This window comes from Pempheris klunzingeri, chromosome 10, assembly GCF_042242105.1.
Source record: "Pempheris klunzingeri isolate RE-2024b chromosome 10, fPemKlu1.hap1, whole genome shotgun sequence".
Lineage (NCBI taxonomy): Eukaryota > Metazoa > Chordata > Actinopteri > Acropomatiformes > Pempheridae > Pempheris > Pempheris klunzingeri.
The window spans coordinates 23,476,059-23,493,209 of record NC_092021.1 but is presented as its reverse complement, the minus strand read 5'-3'; the positions used below and the strand labels follow the sequence as shown (position 1 = coordinate 23,493,209).

Here is a 17,151-nt window from a genome sequence, read left to right as displayed (position 1 = left end):
GCAATGGCTAAGTACACCCAGAGACATTGTTATTTTAGGCTACATGAACTGACTTAACTGTGTTTCTATCATTTCATGGAATACTTCATCATATATCTCGCTCCTGTTGCCAATGAATATTGCAGACAAAAAATGAAGAAGAAAACGTAATAACCTTCAGTAAAATATTTGAATTTATGCTAAATATACAAATCTGAGACAAAATAGGAAAATGATCAATAAGTGAATTTGCAGACCTGAAAGATTTTGGCTCACGAACAGCCACTTTCTACATATACGACTCCCCATCGTGTCAGTGAACTCACCATCTTGCTGGTGGTTGAGGATCATGTTCTTCAGAGTGTTGCAGTCCACAGTGGGCAGCCCGTTGTCTGTGTACGCAGACGGCCGGTAGTTGACGTCTGACCTGGACCGGTTGTGTCCCTTCTTGAAGGCCGACTTGGACGAGCAGTTGGCCGTGTTGTTTGCGCACTCCTTGGTGTGGGCCGCCAGGTCATTGGTGGAGCGCGCTCGGCTTCTCTTGCCGTGTCTCAAGCCCATCCCGAGCCCCAGCACGCTGAAGTTGTCGGCCCAGGCCAGGCCTAAGGGCCCCACCTCTGGCTGCTCTCCGGCCAGCAGGCTCCACACGCCGCTGGAGCTCAGCTTCCCCAGCGCGGCACTGGACACCTCCTCCAGCTGCTTTGGCTGCTTGGAGGGCTGCAGGGTCCCCGGCGGAGCTTGGCTCGGACCTTGGCTCTGTATCCCGTCCATGCAGTGGATAAAGTCCTCAGTGGCCTCCAGAGCCGGGCTGATATCGCCCACCATATCAAGCTGCTCAAGACCCTCCATGGCTGGGCCGTCCTCTGAGCTACGAGTCTCACAGCTAGATGGTTTTCCAAAGTGGCCACAAAAACCCTGTCAGCAGCATCCACATGTCCGACAAACCAAACTGGCTGCCAGCTGGACAAATACAAGCCTTTAGGTGTGTTAACACAGAGGTGAGGAAGGTCCAAGCAGCCTGCAGGCTTCACAAATCTGCTGTCTGAGGCCTCAACACGGGGCCTTCATCCAGGGTCACAGCCTTCCTCTTCAGCGTTGTGACGGAAAAGTCAACTACCTCTCAAGAGCTGCTGAGGCTTAACGCCAGAGCTAAACAGGAATGGCAGTAGCCGGGGGGCTCCCCAGATCGAGCCAATCTGGGCGGCAAACTACGCCACTGAGCCAGACGAACACACTGCGGGCAAGAAAAATCAGTAAAATCCCTCCTCTCAGACTGACATGTTCAGGGGCTGAAGACAAAGTCTGTCAATTTATTTGGCTACTGGTGGCTGAGAGGTCTTCAAATGGAGGCAGTTTGTGGCTTCACTGAAACAAAGAGAAGACAGAAAGAGGAAACAGTAAAGAGGAAGCATGCAAATAAAAAAGAATGGAAACACAGCCGACAGTAAAATCACTCTGGGTCATTTATACATAAATCAGACTTGCGTCCCAGTTTATCTCTTAGAATTCAAGCAGACGCTTTGCAGAGAGCAAAAGTTTGAGAAGAGGATCATGAATCATGTAGTTTAAGCATCAAACTACCAACCCACCTACAGCATCTTCACCACACTGAGAGCAGAGCTTCACAGATTCCTCCTCAGCAAACACAGACGGCCATCCTCCCTCACATCCCCTGATGAAATAATACTTGACTTCCTCCTCAGCTGCTTATCTATCAGTGGACGGAGCGGGCAGAGAGGAAGCAGGCCTGGGTGGGGTTCCCATCCATCTGCCTGACCGCCCGTCTCTTCTGATTATCTCTCTCTGTCTCTCTCTGTCTCTCTCTCTCTCTCTGTCTGTCTCTCTCTCTCTCTGTCTGTCTCTCTCTCTCTCTCTGTCTCTCTCTCATTTGTGCTCAGTCGCTCTGATTGATTTTCTTCTCCTCCACAGCTCGGCCTCTTTTACTTTTCTCTGCATATGAATTATTTAAAGGCCATTACATCACTACAATTCAATTTCTAGTCATGCAGGGTGATAAACTGAATATCAACAATTTACCCATAAGTATTAGTTGGATATACAAATGAGGATATTATGCTAAATATTGATTTTAATGCTCTTTATGGATTTTATCTGAGCGTTCATTAACTTAAATGTGTTACGCTCACACGAGTAAGACCATACAGTCAGAAAATTAGTGCTGGTAAACAGTAGCAACATTACACTGAAGCTGTTTGCTGTTTCCGTTTAATTTGAGATGATACATGGAAAGAATGAAAACAATAAAAATAAGATAACTGCACTAATCCCTTTATGACATATTGTTAGCAATACAGTTTGCATGTTTGTGTGAGGATAATAAAAGGGGCCAAAAACTACATTAAACACGAGCCAAATATTTATTCATCCTATTCTCTTCTGATTCATTACAGTTAAAAAGCACTAAGTGCAAAAATACAAGCGGAGCAGCTTGGAGAAATCCACTGTACTGTTTCACACGCTGTTTGTTCATACACCAACACATCTACCATGACATCATCCGCCTGCAGACACAGCTCTGACCTAACTGAGCGTCGTCATCCAGGTTTCTTACTCATCGAGCTTCCCACTGAACTCCTGTTGACTCACACATGCTGTCGAGCCACTAAAACCAACATTAGCCAGGAAAGCACACATTGCAATACTTTTGTAATTATGATTTTTGGAAAAAATGCCCTGAAAACTGAGATTGTTGCAAGGAAAAGAGCTGAATTAATGACTTAACCACTGATTAGCCTTAATGTGAACACTGCCTAAGCTGTATTTGGCCTGTTAATCAGACTCAACTGTCATTTTGTTTCATTTCCTTATTTGAATAATCTATATTTCACTCAATATACATGAACACTCTGTAAAAAGGCCCCTTCTCTTTGGGGTTATTTAGACATCGTGGTACAGAATGTATTTTCATTCTATTTAAGATAAACTACTTTCTATTAAAACTAAAATAAAGATTTCTATATTTAGGGAAGCCGGAAACAAACAGTACATAAAAAGGCACACATCCTGTTTCATTTGACCTTACGTTTCCCACAACAAAGATCTGATCAGCTTTGAAATGATTTTCTGATCTCATATTCAGGTTGAAACTGCAGGTTTTGCACTTGATTCACCACAGAAGTCATTTTGCCTTTTCCACTAATAAAACCTCATGACACGAACATACAAAAAAAAAAAAAAACAGAGAACCTGAACACAACGTGGACTGTGAGGTTCACATACAAAACATCCTCGAACGGCTTTAAAATATGTAAAATAAAAATGCATGTAAATGAAAGCACTTGCACATGTGACGCAACAACCATCAGCTGCATTAATGTGTATTTTAATTCAACTTTAATCTATCATAATTCTTCCTCTCAGGCTGCTGAACGCTCATTGCCACTCAGCACCTTCATCTATATTAATACTCACACATGAAACCATTATTACTGCTGCTTCATTTACTTATTCCCATCTTGCTTCATGCACTCAGACTTAACCACCGCATTAAACTCACATCTTTGTGTGTTTTATCTGATGTTTTTCATGTGTGTATATCCTGCATGCAGGTGGTGTATTTTAATAAGTTCTAGTGGAAAATGTGATTACTAACTGGCAGCTTCCGTGAAGACCCTGAATGCATCACTGGTCCTCAGCTGGACGTCTCATCTCATCTTTAATTCCTTAAGTATTGTTACAGCATGATGCTACTTTAGTTTAATAAAACTAGCAGTGATGAGAAACTTTTAAAGCCCCACAGTGGATTAAAGCCTCCGTGCTGTGGTTTGTCTCTGCTCCTTCATCCATAAACACACAGTCAGCATCTGAGCAGTAAACAGTGGCAGAGGTGAAGCCACGGTCAGCGTTTCGGGCAGCTAACTTACATCAACTTTTACATGACACAGCTCGCTAATACGTCCAATTTCTCACCACAAATATAATGTTTATAGCTTCGTATATACGTCTGATTAACTATCCTGAGAGCTGCCGGAACACGGCCTGTTTTTGTCCCCAGCTAATGTGATGTGAGCCGGGGCTAGTGAGCTAGCAGCTAACGCTAGCCTCCTCTCTCCATCCTTGATCAATGACACTTTGATTTTAAAAAAAAGAAATCAAACCGATCAGGTCGTGACCGTCGTGTTTCGGTGGCTCTGTGCTGGTTTTGTCTTAAGGTGCAACTGGTGCCGTTCACAAGCTGTAAAACATAAATCGAGACTCACCTTACTGTGTTTACCATTATGTCATTTTGACAAGTCCGTCGGCGATAAAGAGCCCTGAATGCAACCGAGGCTACAGGATAAAGGTTCCGCTTAATATTACTCCGTTATATCCAGTAAGCTGTGGTCGCAATTTTATTCATTTATTAGATACATCAATTAGAAATTAGTGCATTAGGGAAGTAAGTATGAGCCAGTATTTTATTTTTAAAATGTTAATGTAAAGCAAAAGGTGCGGCTGCTTTGAAAAATCTGAAATATAAAACATATTCTGCTGAAGTTGTCAACCCTGACCAGAAAATATGACTAACTGAGCACCTCCTCCAGCTGCTTTGGCTGCTTGGAGGGCTGCAGGGTTCTCTGCTAGTCTTGGTTTGGATTTTCGCCTTGTATCCCGTCCATGCAGTGGATAAAGTCCTCAGTGGCCTCCAGAGCCGGGCTGATATCGCCCACCATATCTGCTCAAGACCCTCCACGGCTGTGGGCACAAAAACCCTGTCAGCAGCATCCACATGTCCGACAAACCAAACTGGCTGCCAGCTGGACAAATACAAGCCTTTAGGTGTGTTAACACAGAGGTGAGGAAGGTCCAAGCAGCCTGCAGGCTTCACAAATCTGCTGTCTGAGGCCTCAACACGGGGCCTTCATCCAGGGTCACAGCCTTCCTCTTCAGCGTTGTGACAGAAAAGTCAACTACCTCTCAAGAGCTGCTGAGGCTTAATGCCAGAGCTAAACAGGACTGGCAGTAGCCGGGGGGCTCCCCAGATCGGGCCAATTTGGACGGCAAACTACGCCACTGAGCCAGAAAAAAAAACTGTGAAATCAACAATGAAACAATGAAATGTGATGCCTTGTTTGAAGGCCTTGTTTCATATGCAGAAATGTTGTCTCATGATAAATGATGAATGTAGTTTCACGGGCATAATCGATTTGTTCAACATATTCTAATGGAAATACAGAAAAAATGAAGTTTTGTGGATATTTTGTTAAGAATAGAATCAGAATCAGTAAGTGAACACATGCAGGTAATTTCATTGTTATGTAAAAAGAAACTATGAAAAAGGATGTGAGAGGGGCAGTAGTGCAGTGATGCAGAGTGCAAAGATGCTGGACTAAATATAGGATGATAACGCACAGGTTACCTTACATAGAAAGAACAGCACACACATTACTGATTATAAGAAGCTTCAATCCACAAAATATCATTGTCAGCTTTCAAAAGCCCATTGGTGAAAGCCCTGGTTGGTTGGGCGCCTCCTCCTTCTTTCTCTGAATGCTCTTTGTCTGAATTCGTTTGAAAGGTTTTGCCCGGTGAAGGAGAGGAGGGCCGGGCCGCCCTAATGAGCTCCGCTGTGTTACTGTCAGCAGCCGCTGAGTGAGGGGACTCAGAGTCGTAGAAACTCCACCTGTAGAGCCTGGGACTCTTTTAGCAGGTGAGCAGAGAAATGAGTCCAAGGGAGGCAGAGTCATGCAAATACATTATCACAGAAGCTAAAACACAGTCAGAACGGAGGCATGCTGAAAGTGTGAAAGAGGTCTTTACTAAAAACATTTGTTTTAAAAAGGTGAGGAGTTTTTAAAAAGTGTCCTCCAGTAACACTGGTCTTATCCAGCTCATCCTCTGGAGGGCGCCGTCCTCCAGTCTGCTCTGGTCACAACAAAAACACCCACAATAATAATAACTAGTCTCTTTTTTAACAAAAATCTTTTAAAACAACCTTAAGTGACAGTTAATCCAGTACAGCACTGAGTGTCAAGCAAAGACGCCAAAAAATGAAATACAGAATAAGAATAAAAATAAAATAGAAAGTCAAATAAATCAGCCAGCATAAAGTAGTCCCATAAATAAAGCACCAAGAGGCCACAGCCTAAATCTGCAGTAATCTCACAGGATGATAATCCAACACGTCTCAGATAAAAACTGATAGACTTCAGTGTTCTGCTGATGTTTCTTCTCTTTCTTTGTTTCTTGTTAGTTCTGAAAATATGTTTAGAAAAAGCCAAATAAATGAAAACAGGGACATCATCCAGTGTATTAAAAAATGCCCTTTGTTCATGAATAAATCATAAATTGGCAGCATGGAGAAAAAAAATGATATTTGGAGATTTGAACTATATTTTGTCCATTTCCATTCAGCTATCGTAATTGTATTTGTCATGATATTACATCAGTGAAAAGCATGAATGGAAGTCCAGGTACTGGTTATGACTAAGTCCTCTGTCTTTGCTGCAGTGTGGCTGCTGCCTGAGCTTTAGAAACCCTTTTAAGCTAAGTGCCGGTGCCTGGATATCGGGACTGATGCAGCAAATAAGCATCAACTTCAGGTATAAGACCATCTCTACCCATGAGGCTCCATCATTTTCCATCTAACAGCAATCTCACATCCCCCTTCCCTTGACTCGTGCACTCAGGTCTCTCTCTGTGCCGTCAGTCTTGCCTATTTCCTTCTTTATTTTGATCATACCATCTCCCCCTGATGACTAAATTATGATTAGATTTAAAGATGTGCAGTGCTTTCATCTGTCTAGTGTGTTGTTTAATATTGGCCACCCCCTCCTCCTCCTCTCAACCTCCACCCTCCACCCAACCCCTCTCGAACCGCCACCCCGACCCCCCAAACACAGACCACACAATGGCCATCTACCTCGACTCACTCATTGAAGAGCAGAGTGGCTGCTTGGTTCCCATGGAAACGCAATGCGTGTATGTGTGTTCAGTAAATGTTTCTCCCTCCCTTAAGTTGAGGACACACACACACACACACACACACACACACACACACACACACACAAATATTTTTTAATATGCAAATAATCTGCTCTCTTCTAATGCAACCTGTGTACAGATGCATTATGGGTCTGTATTTGAACTGAGGCGTTTAATAGGGGCAATAATTTTAAAAACACTTGAAAGCAACACTAGTGCTGCTTAAAGGACACATTCACAGTTTTTCTTGATTTAAAACAAGTGTCAGGAGCCCATTTGAACAGTGAGGCAGGTTTTGCTTGTACTTGTTTCTCCTTTTAAAAAAAAAAACATTTCAGATTAAGCGATCGGGGACAAAATTTGGCGGTCTTGTCTTTACGTTTCAAAGTTTATCTGAAGTTAATGATGCTTCAGCAGCAACAAAAACAGGACAAACTTTGGAGTACATATTAGCAAAGATGGATGGATGGTGGATTTTGCCCCCCGTTACTTACATGTTGGGGAGGGACAGTATGAACAGTGGCTGTTTCAGTATCCACATGTGCACCTGATGATTGTTTACAGCCAGACTCTATGTGCAGAAACACTGCTTTTCATGCACAGGTCAGTTTTGAGATTTTGGGTTATTTTGCTGATGACCAGTGAAACGAAAACATCCCAAATGCACTTGTAGGTGTTTATTTGACTACTTTGTCGGTAGATTTCTCTGAGGCAGGTATTTCCACTTCAGTAACACCAACAGATACAAACTTTCTTATTCCTCTCTATGTTCTGAAGGTTTTTACTGAGGATTTGTTCACATCATTATTCATACATTTACATGACATTTTGTTCCTAATAACATGGCAAACTAACTAACTAACACACCTGATCTTATCCAGTGTTTCAGTTTCAGACTTCTGTTCTGGAAATTAATGTGAATTATCACATATTTAATGTGACGATGCCTCATTTACATCTTTAAACATATAATTTTAGAAAACTTGTCATCCAAAACAGTTGTCTCAATGGAAGTAATCAACAGGAGAAGTTTGATGGTGATATCTGATTTTTACCACATTCACCTGTGGAGTCTCCTCCTTTATTTCCCTGTGAGGCTTTAATGCTTCTTATGATTTTGGTTGGATGAACATTGGACACCTTTCTGCTCTTAGACTGGATGTATTTCTTAATTTGCTTGTGTTTTATTTATTTGCAGCATTTTTTCTAGATGCAATCTGTTGTTGAAGGAAAAAAAACAGTATATTTTCTTTATTCTATCTGCTCTACTTCTTTTTCCTACATTACAAACGATGCAACTTGACAGTTCAACCAGAGATTTGCGTGTGTTGTGCTAACGTAGCGGCTAATGTAGCCCGGAGAGGTCAGGTTCAGTCCCTTCTTTCTAAATCCACACAGACTTTTTTTCATTTTCAAACTCTTCAGGTCCAACTGACGCTGACTCCAGTGACGTCACTTGACTCGAGACTCTTTAAGGGATCACGAAAGCCTTTTTTGCAGCTTTTCCACATATGCAGCAGTTCTCTCCAACACCTGTGGAAACACACCTCCATGTGTAACATCGGTGGAGTTCCCCTGTAAGATGCAGTGCACTGAGCATCCAGACAGAGCTGTAAACTCCCATGATGCTGCAACAGGTAAACGAAAGGATAAAAGAGTAAAACACCAGACTCTTTCTGACAATGGACCAAAAAAAGGACAAACTGCTGCCACTAAATTGAAAAGATTAGACTGATTGATTATGAGACATGGGATGATAATAAGTCTGAAAGCTAATCTGACCAGGACTGGGCTACTTTAGAGAAATAACTTTATATGGTCACTTGGGACAGATAACCTGCTTTAAGGAGCTGAGATTCCTGCATGAAACATCCTCTCTTACTGTGTTTGGCTGTTTTATTGTGGCAGGGGTCCGTAAAGGGGACGAGGAGGAAGAGATTTAGCTGTTGTCCTGTTTTAATGTCTCAATGAGACGGAGAGCTTCCAGAAAATGATCTGAAAACACATGTGGGCAGAATGGTGTTTGACATGAAAACAGTAATTTCAGTTTTATCTGGATCAGTGTAGACGTGTGTGTGTGTGTGTGTGTGTATTTGGTGACTATTGAACAGCACAGCACAATAACAATCTGTGTGTGTGTGTGTGTGTGTGTGTTCAGCCCTGGCACAACACATCTCATTCACACCTAATGATCGCAGCCTCTCACTGACAGCCATCTTTTCTCCCGGACCAAATCCAATTACCGGGGACAATAGAAACCAGCTCCAGGCTCAGGACTCCATCAGCTCCTCTGTGCCCGCTGCTCCCTGCTCCGAGACTCCTGCTGGATCCCTAATCATGTCGAGGGTCCACAAGGGCCACAAAGTACACCTGTACACACACACACACACACACACACACACACATGCAAGTACAAAGAGAAACACAAACACAAACTCATATCAAGCACAAATGCAAACAAATAAAACACACAAACACGTGCGGGCGCAACAGTCGACAAAAGATAAAAGCAAATATAAATAAGAACATGTAGCAGATGTGACTGATGCAAGAAGAACACACAAAGAGTAATAAAGTAACACAAGCGGATACAAAACAAACATAACAGATACAAATAAAACGTCCACGCAAACACAAATGTATAAAATGTAAGCGTGACACTGAATACTGGTAACTTGCAGCAATATTCTCAACACACTAAATTCAATATTCATCACAATAGTAGTAGCTCCTGTTCTGTGCAGCACAAACACGCTTTACACCACCACATGGTTCATTTCTCAATGGCTCCATCTAGCGGCATGAAGATATGAAACAACGATTGTTTATCCAGTGGGGACCAGAATAACTTCAGGAATATGTCTAACAAAACAGTTTCATAATCACTGTTAATATCAGTTACACAAAAGAGGCAAACAGCTGAGCTTCAGAGTTGATTATTGACTTTCAGTGGAGTTTCAGTAATGAAATATTCAGTAAAAATGGAAATTTGAACATCTACAATTGTGATGAGGAGGATGTAATATGATTGAAAGCTCCAGTACAGAGATTAAACACAGATTATTTTCTCCTTTAAATAAAAATCTATTGTTTTGTGAAAGAATAAAAAAGAAAATAATAACAGTCCAAGAATTTACATTTTTCAGATGGGACTTTTGATGGGGTGGGAAGTTTTTAAGTTGACAGAGCTGATTTCTGTGATTTTGGGGTGACGATATGATCACCAGCAGCTGACAAAGGCCTACAGCTGAGACTGAATCCATATCAATCAGTGTGAAATCTAGTTGTTGTGGCGAGAGGTGGGGTACAGCGTGGACTGATCATCAATCAATCAATCACAGGGCTGACACGTATAGACCGACAACCATTCACACTCACAGCTAAGAGCAATTTAGTGTCACCAATTAACCTGACCTGCATGTCTTTGGACTGTGGGAGGAAACCCTCACAAGAACAAGGAGAACTTATACAAATATTACACTGAAGAAAAGTGTCAAGTGAAAAAAGAAGACATAAGAAATAAAAAACATATAAACGGTAAGTGGTGCCGTTTTTACTCACTTAACTTAAAATATGTAAGAATATGTCTGACTTTCAGAGGCTCCAAGAGAAGCTGACACTACACAGGAAGTTGCTTTGCTTTAGTTTTATTTTGAAATCTTACAACCGGATGTTATGACGTCCCGGTGACGTACGTTTCCGAGGCAACATGGCGAACACCGGCGCAGTGACCGTGGATGGAGGAGACTTTATGCGAGATGCTGAATATTCCCCAAAAACGAAGGTCAGGAGCGACGCAGAGATAGACAGACGGCTGGTGAGTATCTGTTTCCACCCGGAGGAGGTTAGTTTAGTCAGTTAAACTAAATTAGTCTGGTGTTTTACCTGCTAACGCGTGTGTTTGCTAACCTGAATGACCGCTAACACACCGCTGCTGTTGCATCAGGAGCATTAGCGAACTAATTAGCTAAAGTAAGCAAATAAATGTTTAATAATATCATAATAATAATGTTTTGCAGTAGTTAGACACATGTCAGCTTTCAGGACAATCTCGTACAGTTGTTATTATCAACTGGGAACCTTTCAAACGAGCCAATTAAACTGAATGTTAGCATTCATCCTAGCTAGCTTGTCACACTTAACATTAATCAATCAGCCTGATTAATGAGTCCTCATAACGATTAAAGACTTAAACTCCACAGTAACCTCACTAATGACTGGATTATTAATATTATATATCACTTTTTTAGTGTCATTTAAATTTCTGTTGCTTCACAAATTACAGTATGATGATTAGTTGTGAAATAATAAATGTAAATTAGCTTCCTCCACATCACTTAAGGTTCTTTACATGTTTATGGTATATTATGGTGCCAAAAGTAAAAGATGTTGTGCTGCATTCACACCTGATGCTCAGTCTGCAGTCTGCAGTAGTAGATAAATGTGGTTTGACTACTTCTGAAGAAGATGAGCATTATGGAAAACTCATAATGAGATCTCTGCAAGACTGTTCAGTAATGATTATTATGCAACTAGTCTTGAAACAACACAAGCTGGTTAGTCACTAAACTTAAAGCACAATATGGGACATTATTAAGTATTTGTTTAGGCCAAAAGTGTGATCAGATTTATTATGAAGCTCATATCACAGTTTTCCCTTTCTTAGTATCCAATGTTCATCCACTGACTTCTGGAAATACTCATTTAAGTTTATTGAATTTAACTGAAACAATTATTCTCTTTTAAATTCTATTTAAAGGCAGTGAAGAATATAAATTACTAATCGTCAAATCATTTTGCAAATTATCTGTTGCTGTTTGCATTTATTTGTAGTAGCTTATATACATACTTCTATATGTATGTTTGTTTTTTTTCTCTATTAAAAGGTTTTTCACCTGATGACTGACAATTTGAACCAATTTAATTATATAACTGAACTTTCAAATTAATCTTCTGAACCTGAGAAAATTAAATGAAGTTTTAAAAAAAAGAGGAAAAGCTGTTTGGTCATTGAGGGGAATCCAATTAATCTCTTCAGGTAGACGCATTAATCTGATACACAGAGTAACAAACAAATCACACTATCAAACAGCCAGTAGATCACGTCCAGCGTCCTGAAGCTGAACCCTCAGGTGTGTGTGTGTGTGTGTGTGTTTTGTGGTAACTGCTGGATGTCTTGTTCTGGTGGCAGGGAGGGACTCTGGTAGCAGTCGGTCTTGGCGTCGCTGCTGCAGGTTTTGCAGGTAAGAAAACTTCTTCTTCAGTGCCAAGGTGGTAACATTTAGATGTGCATGTGCGGTATTGTTTTCAGGTTTTTGTTTACTGAACTGTCTCGTGTGTGTGTGTTTGGTACTCAGGCCGCTATGCATTCCAGCTGTGGAAGCCTCTTGGACAAGTCTTCTCTCAAACAGTCAAGAGGATGCCCACATCAGTGAGTAAATGATTAACCTGTTGTACACCTGCTGTGATGCTCATATATGCTAAGTCCTTTTGTATGTGACGCACAAGCTCACGGCCGGTCCGGCTCACCCAGACTGAGTCTGTATTTCAGGAGAAATGTTTTGTTGTACTCGCTCTCTACACTTATCTTGTGCACACAAATGAATCCAAATATGGCCACAGTGCTGAATGTAGTAAATTGGGCCTCAATACTTTTTTTTTTTTTTCTCTTTATGGCCATTCCAGGGCTTTGTGATGTACACCTTGATTTATTTCTTGCTGATGGTCTTCAGATTCAAACTAAAGCTGAAAAACACTGCATGCAGCCTGCTTTCTGGCATATAAATCTAATTTTTCATTAGTCTTTGTACCGTGTTGTGCTCAGGCTTTTAGTTTTTGCGTACAAGCTGTAGATGGTACAAAGAAACACTGGCACTGCTTCACATTCTACATTTTTTGGGAAAAAACATGAACAAACAAAATAAAGTCTGTCCCAAAGTTTTTGGAATGAGCCCCCGTGAGATTCAGACTACAGATTAATGCTCTAATTGTTTTCTGTCACCTCAGGCTTTCTCAACGTATTACAAAGGAGGTTTTGAACAGAAGATGTCCCGACGAGAGGCCTGCCTCGTTCTCGGCATCAGGTAACAGAAAGCGCTTTAGTAGATAGTTCCGTGTGTTATCTGTTAACTTGTCAGTCAAGTCCTGTAATGTGGGTCTCTCACTGGTCACAGGATGTGATGATTGCTCACATGGGTGTGTTGTTTGTTTTATGTCCAGCCCAACCAGCACCAAGGCCAAGGTACGAGAGGCCCATCGGCGGGTCATGGTCCTGAACCATCCAGATAAAGGTAAGCTGAAACTCTGCCCCATTAAAGTGACAGAAACTAAAGTCAGGTGTCTATGAGCCTGCAGCCAAACCTGCTGTTTTCTATTGATGCCTAAAATGTTGAAATTCATTTTCACACAGGAAAGTTGCCTCAATTCATTATATTCACATTAACTTTGGTAAATATATACACAAGGTCAAACTAATTATTAAAGTAGATGTTGATGCTTATTTATACGTATGTGTAACTGTACAGGACAGCCTGTTTATTTTTTTTAAATAACTATTTCACATTAGGAAACCAAATAACATCCATTAACTCTGAACGATTTACCACACATATAAAACGGATGATGTCCTAAACAAAGGACTGTAACTTTATTTGTTTATGAGAACGGTTTTATTTGTAGTCCTTCATTTAAACTAACACTGCTGGTCAACCTCATGCTAACTAGCTAATGTTAAACAATGTTTGAATGGTCGAGTGTTGAAGTAGTGATCACAGAGTCAATTAATGTAACGCGTGTGTGTGTGTGTGTAGGTGGGTCACCGTATCTCGCCGCTAAGATCAATGAAGCCAAAGATCTTATGGAAAAGGAGACCCGGCGATGACCCGCACTCGTGCACCATCTCAGCTCTCAGCTCTGTACATCGACGTCACCGCTGGATCCTGGAAGGTGGCAAACATAAACTCTCATGTCAGTTTCCTTCTTAACTTATTTTAGACTTAATTTGTCAACGTTGTGAACATAAATATGAAGTGGAGTGAAGGATGTAGTCTTGAAATGACTGACAGTCCCTTAAGTTTAGGTGTTAAACTTGAGGTCCTGTTTGGGTAAAGTTTCCTCTGACAGCAGCTAATAAAGGGAACAATGGTGCTGCTGGGTTCATGTTCTCTGTGTACAAATGTCAGTATGTAAAGGTATTATATAATGATGTAATCTATTTAAAGAATAATAGAAAAATACATTCCCAAGTTGGAACAGTAAAATGTGGAAGTGACGAAAAACATTTTTTAAATAAACAGAATTTGACAACATGTATTTGTGTATTTGTATTAGAATGAGTGGCCGCGCCAAATTAAAGGTGTAGTCAGCAAACCTAATTCAATACACTTCGTTAGTGTCCCGCTCTGTGTGTACCGAGGAAAAAAAACAAACTCCAGTGCCGCACTGATGTGAGAGATACTTTTGTTTTGCTGTTGAGTTCAAATATCAACAGTGTTTAAATTTGGAGGAACCAGGTTCACTGAATGAGGTATTTTAGTCCTGAAAAACAGCAGCGTCTCCTCCTCAGGACAGCTGGCCATGACTCTCTGAAGGGCCCTTTGTGTCTCTACTCCTCTTCGAGTTTTTTTAAACTCATTGGAAATTGAATTATGCTGTTTAACTCTTAATACGATAAGGAAGGTGAATTACCCTGGACTGTGTGACCTCTCTCAAAGTGAGAGCTACTTTTAGTTTCGGGGAATTACACTTAAACCAAACAAAAAATAGGAGTCTTAAATTTAGGAGTTCAGGGAGGCTGCAGCTCCTTAAAATGTCTTAAATTCTCATTAACTGATAAAAGGCCTTAAAAGTATTATCTAGCCTTAAGTTCTGTGTGGGAGTGTCTTCTATATTTATTCATTGCATGCTGTCAGTCTGGTCTAAAAGCAGCTCCAAGACCAAAATGCCTTCAAACGTCTCTGACATCCTGTTTGTGTCTCCGCCTGTAAGACCGTTGCTGTGATTAATATAATTAAAGGACAAATATCTTTTTCACATTAATGAATGTATTTGGCGAAATGTTCTTTAACTGAACCAGCTACCGTCATGATCGCCTTACCACAAACAGGTATTTGAACATCTAAATGGTCGCATTTGTTTAGTTTAATTGCAGCTATTGTTTAAATTTAAATTGTGGCATTAAAAGAGAAATGAAAGAAATGTTAAATTTAAATTGCTGATACATGTAGACATCCTGGAGTTTCTCCTACTTCAGATTAGAGCCTTTTTTAGCCCTGATTAAGGAAACCAGGTTATTTCAATATAAATGACATTTAAAAGATCAGGTTAGAGCAGAAAGACTGCTTACAGAAGAATGTGTAAACTAGTTTAGACACAAATCACTCTGTTGTATCTTCAGATATTAAAGTTTCTTCTGGGGGGCAAGTGGGTCAGAAATCTACTTGCCCCTCTGCAGACGGTTTTACTTCTTAGCGGAGCTAAGTGGAATTAATTATTAAACCACATAAATCTGGAAACTCACTGGTCTGATGTGACGCTTCACTCAGCCTCAGCAGGTCGATGAAGCCTCATCGATGAACCATGATGTCAGTCTTTGTTTTTTGAAAAAAAAAAAACCCACCTCAGACAGCAACTTCAAAACGCTTCTTTATTGAGAGGATGATGTTATGATGGATCACACTGATGTCGGTGGACAGAGAGAAAGACGCAGCGTTTAGCGGTTACACTTACAGCAGCAGTTATTGGTCAAAAATGCCAACCAATCACAGCGAGGTTTGCTTTAAAAAAAAAACTCAAATAAATAGAAAAGGAATCTGTCCTATCCGGTGTTACCACGTCGGCGGATCACCGCCAGTGTCAGCGCTCACTGGGCCGCCGCTTGAGGTCAGAGGTCACCTCAGTCCCCGTGGGTCAGTCTGGAGTGGATCGAGCGGCGCGGGTCTGATTTCCATCATGAAGGCAGAGGGTTTGTTTAGAGCAGCGAAGCGGTCGGAGCCTCTGGGTCACTGATTCATTAATGTTGACTTCAAGTCCCACAGATGAATCCACCAAGAAACGTCCAGTCAACTTGGACTCTGAACTGATACTGAAACTCTTTCTGCTAACAAATTCATTCATCTCCTCAGTGTGTGTTTCCACGAGGGATCAAATCTGTAGTTACCAAAATATGAAAAAAAATAATTTATGTGCACAATGTAATAATAATCCCTCGTTACTTAATCTGTGCTGTCAATTTAATATATTAAATATTTAGCCTGCTTATGAAGATGGCTGCAGAGTCACAGTTTTTAAAATGAAACGATCCGTTATGTTGTAAAATACATTCAAAGGATCTCCTGCTTTGTGGTGAACACTGAAGGATATCCACACCTTTCTGCCCAACATCAAAATAAAACTGTGTTAGTACACTCATGACGACAGTACTGACATTAATGGTTCTTAATTGTGAGCACAAACTGTAAACTTGAGAGCGTGAATTACCAAATTGTAATTTGATTGGTGGAATATCTGTGTGACAGGCACTAAAAAACGTTGGTTAGATCACTTTTTTTGAGCGCACTACTGTTGAGGTTTCTGGGGAGACGCTGCATCTCACAGCTCGGCGCCCCGTCTGTGACCTCGGCGCTCTGTACTTCGGTTATTCAGACCCAGAATAGCGGAGTACGGCGTGCTGAGGTCACAGCACTGCTGGTCGCTGCGATGGTCAGCTGACACCAAGCACACGTGGACCCGGGGCGTCTGGATCGCGTCCTTTTACGTGTGAGAGCTGCCGGAAATAACACGAGCAAAAAAAACAAAAAAAGTAACATCTACTGGGAGGTGAGAGGAGGCACAGACAGAAACGGTCGTGGCCACGTTGGCGACATGGAAGCTCCGGCCGCTCGGGTGAAGAAGCGGCATGCTGGGAAGGAGGCGGCGGTGTTAGGCAAGCATGAGGAGCATTCTTGTCCAAACGGATTATTTTACACTCAATCGTCAGAGCATTTAGAAACATGAATGTTAATAATTCCAGTAAATATTTCCAGGATTTTTACACGTGGGATCCAGTGGGTCACGTTTGGAAGGAAATCTGCTGGATCGCTTAATGGCAGAAAATCAGCTGGAGGGCGCTGCTGTTCCGGAGCAAACAGTGGGAAAGCTTTGACGGCTTCTGCCGAACAAAAGAGAAATCACATCCAGCGTGTTTGTCCTCTTTCAGGAAGGGTAAGCACTGAGCCTGATGGGAAATGTAGTCTCAACATGAAGATATAC

General features: G+C 41.4%; 2 protein-coding genes across 2 annotated transcripts in view; one reads left to right on the top strand and one right to left on the bottom strand.

Moving 5' to 3' along the window:
- plekhm3 (pleckstrin homology domain containing, family M, member 3) overlaps positions 1-828 on the bottom strand; it is a 30,675-nt gene extending 29,847 nt beyond the window's left edge. Inside the window, exon 1 of the mRNA XM_070838451.1 lies at positions 306-828. Coding sequence (XP_070694552.1) covers positions 306-828 — 523 coding nt within the window. The remainder of the gene's footprint in view (positions 1-305) is intronic.
- A 9,784-nt stretch (positions 829-10,612) lies between these two features.
- On the top strand, positions 10,613-14,190 carry dnajc15 (DnaJ (Hsp40) homolog, subfamily C, member 15). The gene is made up of 6 exons (XM_070838327.1): positions 10,613-10,720; positions 12,095-12,146; positions 12,261-12,334; positions 12,910-12,986; positions 13,123-13,193; positions 13,713-14,190. The coding sequence occupies exons 1-6, from the start codon at positions 10,613-10,615 to the stop codon at positions 13,781-13,783; spliced, it is 453 nt and encodes a 150-aa protein (XP_070694428.1). The 3' UTR covers positions 13,784-14,190.
- Positions 14,191-17,151: the final 2,961 nt, after the last annotated feature.

What these genes read in the sequence shown, in the direction of transcription:
- dnajc15 (XM_070838327.1), top strand. Translation starts at nt 10,613, where the DNA reads ATGGCGAACACCGGCGCAGTGACCGTGGATGGAGGAGACTTTATGCGA. An exon ending in CAGAGATAGACAGACGGCTG is followed by an intron (nt 10,721 to 12,094) that starts GTGAGTATCTGT and finishes TTCTGGTGGCAG; the next exon opens with GGAGGGACTCTGGTAGCAGT. An exon ending in CCTGAACCATCCAGATAAAG is followed by an intron (nt 13,194 to 13,712) that starts GTAAGCTGAAAC and finishes GTGTGTGTGTAG; the next exon opens with GTGGGTCACCGTATCTCGCC.